The sequence below is a fragment of the Phocoena phocoena genome, chromosome 20 (assembly GCF_963924675.1).
Source record: "Phocoena phocoena chromosome 20, mPhoPho1.1, whole genome shotgun sequence".
Taxonomy (NCBI): Eukaryota; Metazoa; Chordata; class Mammalia; order Artiodactyla; family Phocoenidae; genus Phocoena; species Phocoena phocoena.
In genome coordinates this window covers 31,981,794-31,988,652 of record NC_089238.1, presented here as the reverse complement: position 1 = coordinate 31,988,652, position 6,859 = coordinate 31,981,794, and the positions used below count along the sequence as shown (strand labels likewise).

At 44.7% G+C, this 6,859-nt stretch overlaps 1 protein-coding gene across 1 annotated transcript; it reads left to right on the top strand.

Moving 5' to 3' along the window:
* Positions 1-426: 426 nt before the first annotated feature.
* On the top strand, positions 427-711 carry LOC136141137 (small ribosomal subunit protein uS14). Its single transcript, XM_065899300.1, has one exon. It carries the CDS (start codon positions 450-452, stop codon positions 618-620), a length of 171 nt encoding a protein of 56 aa, XP_065755372.1. The 5' UTR covers positions 427-449; the 3' UTR covers positions 621-711.
* Positions 712-6,859: the final 6,148 nt, after the last annotated feature.

The following is a 6,859-nucleotide window of genomic DNA, read 5'->3' as shown; positions in this document are numbered from 1 at the left end:
GCCTCTAATTCAGTAGGTGACCCTGGGTAAGTCACTGCCCTTTACAAATGAGTATAACCAGTTGGTGAACAGCCTCTTTGGAAAAATGGTGCAGCCACTTTCGAAAACAGTTTTGCAATGTCTTATAAAGTTAATGATACACATACCACAGGATCCAGAAATTCTACTCCTAGGTACATACCCAAGAGAAATAAAAACATGTTCACACAAAAAACCTGCATATGAATGTTCATAGCAGTTTTATTCATAGCCGTCCAAACTGGAAAGAACCCAAATGTTCATCAACCAGTGAAAGGACAAAGAAATTATGGTATATCAATACAATGGAATACATTTCTTAATAAAAGGAAACAATCTACCTCTATGCTCATCAACATAGATGTGTCAATGAAAAGTTAATTAATAGTCAATCTAAGAGCCTTTTGCCTTGTTGCAGCCAAGGAAGCAACATGGGGCACCAGCAGCTTTACTGGAGCCACCCGAGAAAATTTGGCCAGGGTTCTCGTTCTTGCCGCGTCTGCTCAAACCGGCACGGTCTGATCCGGAAATACGGCCTCAATATGTGCCGCCAGTGTTTCCGCCAGTACGCGAAGGACATCGGCTTCATTAAGTTGGACTAAGTGTGAACTTCTTGAATGGGTCATCACGCATATCTACCTTCCTCAGAAACAATACTTACTATTTGTATATAAAATAAAAAGTTTAAAACTTGAAAAAAAAAAATAGTCAATCTAAGAAAGAAATAGAAAATTTCATCCAAGCCAATCTGAGGATATAACCAGGCAGATAGCCTTTCCAAAAGCTCTGAGGACTGACTGCTCCACCTGTTAGAGGTCAAGGCAGAGTTATATACATTTTTGAGACAAAGGGTTATGCATCACATGACGTATTGACAGTTTACACAATCGAGATCTGCATGTACAAAGCAAGTAGTGGGTCATTGTGACCCCTTACAAGATTAAGAAGGAATGTTATCTCCTATAGAGGTCTGGTTAATGCAGACACACAATACACACTAAAAGGGAGGGAGGAGAAACATACGAAAAAACATTTTGTGTTTAAATTTGTCTTGTCTTGCCATAAAATATGAATTTCATTTCATCAGATGAATTTCAAAAGCTTTATGTTACACAAAAGAGCTTTTCACAAAAGACTACTGTATAAGTTTCCTCTTGCTGCTGTGACAAATTATCACAAATTCAGTGGTCTAAAACAACACATTTATTCTATTGTAGATCTGGAGTCTAAAATGAGCCTTAAGGGGCTAAATCAAAGTGTCAGCAAGGCTGGTTGCTTCTGGAGGCTTTAGGGAGAATTTGTTCCTTGCCTCTTCCACTTCTAAAAGCTACCGGCATTCCTTGGCTCCTGACTGCATCCTGTCAATCTCTATTTCTGTGCTCACATTACTGTTATCAAATCTCCCTCTGCCTCCCTCTTATAAAGACATCCGTAGTTACATTTAGGGCCCACTCAGATAATCCAGGATAATCTCCTCATCTCGAAGTCTTTAATCACATCTGCAAAATCCCTATTTCCATAACAGGTAACGTTCACAGGTTCCAGGGATTAGGATGGAACATCTTGGCCTGCCACAAGTATATCATGTAAGATTCTATATGACATTCTGGAAAAGGCAAAACAACAATGACAGAAAACAGGTCAGCGGTTGCCTGGGGCCAGGGTGGAGGTCACAAAGGAACTTTTGGGGGTGATCAAAATGTTCTATATTTTAATTTTGGTCGTGGTTACATGACTGTCACATTTATCAAAATGCCACAGAGTGGGAGAAACAACGTAGGAGAAAACAATAGCAACATACAAAAGTGACAATGGGGAGAGGGGAGCCAACATATAAAAGGAGCTCCAAAAATTAAAAAACAACAACACAAACTGGGCTGCAACATTGGAGGGAGTACGGCACTCCACAAGACCGCTGTCACTTCTGACGCAACTGCAGGGTTCAGGGGGGTCCCAAAACCACCCTCAGGTTCAATAATTCATTAGCTAGAAGGCCTCACAGAATGTGCTGCAAGCTGTTATACTCGCAGTTACAGTATGTTACAGATAAAGAACACAGATTAAAATCAGACATGCGGTGATGGAAATGTTCTGGAATTAGACGGTGGTGATGATTCATTATAGGGAATACACTAAAACCACTGAATTGTATACTTTTTTAAAGGGTGATTTTTAAGTTCCAAAAGTGGAATGTCTGTTGTCCTCTCCCCAGGGAGTCACGGACTCCATGCATTACTTTCCCAGCACTGATGTGTGACAGTACACATGGAGTACTGCCAACCAGGTAAACTCACCAGCTGCCTTGGTGGCCGGAGCCCTTCTTGGGATTTCATCACCTGGCCACGGTTGAGCTCAGTGTCCAACTCCTCCAGGTGGAGCTACTTGAGCTGATGGACAGTACCTCCACCCTAAGCAAAGATGTTTCTATCAGGCATGACAGTCCAAAGGTTTAGAGATTACCTCTCAGAAACTGAGGAAAAATGGCCAGACCACCCTTTGGGCAAATTTAATTCTTCACTACACAAAGGCAAATGATTCAAACCTTAAATTCACAGAAAAGGAAATATGAAAGGCCAATATTCAGCCACACTGGCTAAGTATTAGGAAATACAAATGGAAACAATGAGACTTTTTTTTTTTAAGCTCACTACATATGACCATAGGGGCAGGCAAATAGTTAAGCTCACTTACTCTTTTTTTTTTTTAATATTTATTTTTTTATTATTTTTGGCTGACTTGGGTCTTAGTTGTCGTGCACAGGCTTAGTTATCCAACGGCATGTGGGAATCTTAGTTCCCAGACTAGGGTTCAAACCCACATCCCCTGCATTAGAAGGTGGATTCTTAACCACTGGACCACAAGGGAAGTCCCATAAACTCACTTACTCTTAATGAGGATGTCAAAAATATGGTCTTTTGGAGCAATTTGGACGTATCTCTTTAAAAAAAAAAAAACATGCAAATACCCTCAATCCAGTGGTTCTGCTTTGAAGACTGGAGTTATGTGTGTACAGAGACGCATAAATAAGAAGGCTTATGTAATATTGAAACCTCATAACTCAGATGGGATTCGAACCCAGCCAAAACTCAGATTAGGACTTGAACCCATGGGCTGGGATTTGAACCTACTGTCTTTTGAGATCACACACCTGGTTTCAGGACTTAACGAAGCTCAGGTTCTTTATGTCTCAGCGCAGAAGGAATTCAGGGAGAGGTAAAGTGATAGGTAAGAAGTGTATTTATTTAGAGAGATACACATTCCATAGACAGAATGCGGTCTCTCTCAAAAGGCAAGAGCAGCTCCAAAATATGGAGTGGTTGGTTTTCATGGGCTGTGTAATTTCATAGGCCAACAAGTGGGAGGATTATTCCAACTATTTTGGAGAAGGAGCGGGGATTTCCAGGATTTGGGCCACCTTCCACTTATTGGCCTTTTATGGTTAGCCGCAGAATTGTTCTGGCTCCTGTGGGTTTGTCATTTAGTATATGCTAATGATTATAATGAGTGTATAATGAGGGTCAGGGTCTACTGGAAATCAAATCTTCCGCCATCTTGGGACTGATCAGTTCTAACCAGTTTTTGTCATATCCTCAATGGCTATGTCATTCTTTTAAAGGTTGTGCCCTGCCCCTTTCCCTCCTGTTTCAATATTACTTGTAATGAGGAACTGTTGGAAACCACTTACCTTTTTACCAGTAAGGGAAGGGATGATGTAATAGCCCTTCCGTGAAATATTATACGACATATAAAAGGAATTAGGTCAGTCTTCAGGTGCTGTCATGGAGAAATTTCCAAGATATGTTAAGTGAAAAAATCAAGTTTCAATGTATACAGTATAATCCCATTTTTTTGTAAAAATGTTTAAAAGTTACAAACAAAGCAAGTCTCTATATTTCCATATGTTGTATGGTAGTGAAAAAAAAAGAAGAAAGAAAAGATCTGATGGGATACTCCAAACTCTTCTCAGTGATTAGCTAGAGGTGAGGGTGCAGGTTTGGAGATGTGTGTGTGAGATGCGCAATGAAATAAACGAATGAGTTAATTGGGCAATTAAAAATAAAGAAACCAAAACTACCCAACCCCACAGCACCAAGCAGAGGGCCAGCTGGAAAAGCGTTCAATCAATATTTGCTGATTAGAATCAGCAACCTCCCAAAGCTGGCTTCTGGAAATTGTTGGATGACCTCCAGAGGAATCTTTCTGTGAATTTTTTAAAATAGGAAATCAAACAGTGTAACTGCACTCTAATGGTCTATTTTTTTTTAACCCGGTGCGCGGGCCTCTCACTGTTGTGGCCTCTCCCGTTGCGGAGCACAGGCTCCGGACGCGCAGGCTCAGCGGCCATGGCTCACGGGCCCAGCCGCTCGGCGGCATGTGGGATCTTCCCGGACCGGGGCACGAACCCGTGTCCCCTGCATCAGCAGGCGGACTCTCAACCACTGCGCCACCAGGGAAGCCCTAATGGTCTATTTTTTAATAATAAAATCCAAGAATTCTCTGGAGGTCCAGCGGTTAGGACTGCATGCGCCCACTGCCGGGGGCACGGGTTCAATCTCTGGTAGGGCAACTAAGATCCTGCATGCCATAAGACACGGCCACAACGCTGTCTTACCAAGGGTTTAAGAACCAGGTGACCTGGCCCCTGGCTTCCTCTTGAACTTCATCTCTCCCCAGTCCCTTCAGTTTATAACTTTATGTCCCTCCTCAAAGACTCCAAAGTCTTTCCTGCCTCAGGGCCTTTGCATGTATGGTAGTTTTCTCAGCCTGGAATGCTCTTTTCCTGTCTGATTCTTAGGCATCCTTCAAGTCTCTGCTTAAATGTTTACACTTTCCCTGACCCAGCTATCTAAACGACACCCCCAAATCTCAATTATTCTTTCCCATGGCATCTTGCTTTTTCTTGTAGTAATATCATCACAATCTGTAATTATCTATTTATCTGTGCATTTGTATATCTAGAGGCGGTCTCCCCCATCAGATTCCTTGAGGGGTAGGGTCTCTGCTTGGATGGCTCTCAGGGCTGTCCCCAGTGCCTGGCGCATCCGCATCCAAGGTGCACACTTAACATCTGCTCAGTGCCAGAACCCCACAGCCTCACCAGTATGCTCCATCCCCACCCCAAGGGACAGCAGGCCCAGTACCCAGTAGGGGCTTGGCCAGAGTAGGGAGCCTTTGTAGAATTAAGGAGAGGTGAGACAGGACAGGTGCTGCAGGTGATCTGTGTGGAGATGGCCTGCACAGACCCGAGGAGGGGGAACTAGCTCTGGGAACGGACAGACCCTCTCCTCCTCATCCCCAGCTGGCTCCCCCCCCCCCCATCCCAAGAGCCCAGGGTGACAGTGGGAGCTCTGGGTGGGCATCAGGTTCCTTCCCACTTTTTCTGACTGGGGACGAGTGAAGTTGGTTTGGAAGAAAAGGTCGAAGGAAAAAACAATACAGTGATTGAGGCTTGCTCGCTGCCATTTGAAAGGAATGAAAGTGGGATTAACCAAAAACACAAAATCCAAACCCAAACCAAAACATCCTACTGTTTTAGAATCTGCCTCAGAAACAATCATCTTACTGTTTTCCGTGACACTGTAAAATTAAGGGTTTACCCAACAGCTTTGTTCTGCACTTGGGCTCACACAGACTGCAGAGAGGCTGGGCTCTGGGTAATGATTTGGCAGCTACCAAGAAGCACGCCTCATTCCCTGAGTATCTGCTGTATGTGTGGGGTGGAGAAGAGGGTCTCAGGTGCATTGGGGGTGGGGAGTGGGCATTGAACCTCCAGTTGAGTAAATATCAAAGGTCACCTTCTCTGAGAGGTCATCTTTGACCACTCTGTCTAAAAGTTGCCTCCTGGTCATCTCTGTCACGCTCCTCTGTTTTATTTATTTATGTTTTGGCCACACCACATGGCATCTTATTTCAAAGACCAAGGATCGAACCCGCCCCCAGCAGTGAAAGCGCTGAGTCCTAACCACTGGACCGCCAGGGAATTCCCTGTTTTATTTTAGTTACAGGATTTGTCACTACCTGAACTTATTTTTTCTCTCCAGTTTATTGCTTGTTACCCCCAGTAGAAAGTGGGATCCAAGAAGGCCTTGGGTGGTTTTTTGCTTACTGTATTCACATGGCCTGGGGTAGGGTCTGACATATAGTAAGGTCTCAGCAATCATTGGTTGATGAATAAATGAATCAATTATCTGTGCAGGTCGATATGGCCTGAGGGATGTGTGTGTGTGTGTGTGTGTGTGTGTGTGTTTCAGGGTGCAAGTGGAGCAATGAAACCGTAAGTCCAACATCATCTCCCACCTTCTGACACCTTCACTGCCACCCCGTACCCCTGGCGTGGCAGGAGCTTTCCGTGCAGTATTTCATTTATTTTACACAGCGGCTCTGTGGAGTGAGGTCCATTTATATCCCTATATTGCAGACGAGGAAACTGAGGCTCAGCGACCTTCTAAATTACTGCTCAATCAGTTCAGAAGAGAAAACCACATCAACTGAGTCATAAAAGGGCCTCCCCCTTCCACGCACACCCACAATTTATCCAGACCCTCCCCTCCAGGATGCTCGGTCACCCGGGACTCCTTGGGAGTCTCTGCACAGGGATGCCGATCCCGCTTTACGGGGAGACTTCAGAGAGGGGCAAGGGCTCGCCCAAGGGCACACAGCGCCAGTGAGGCATTCGGCAGGGAGCCGGTAGTTGCCCGCTCTGCTAGCGGCCGCCAATTTATCCCGAGGCTCGGAAGCTAAGGGTGAGCAGGGAGCGAAGGAGCGGTCAAAGCTGCCGCGAATGCGGGGGATATTGTCAGCAGGCGGCTTTCTCGGGGAGAGAAACGGGCGGCTATCTAGG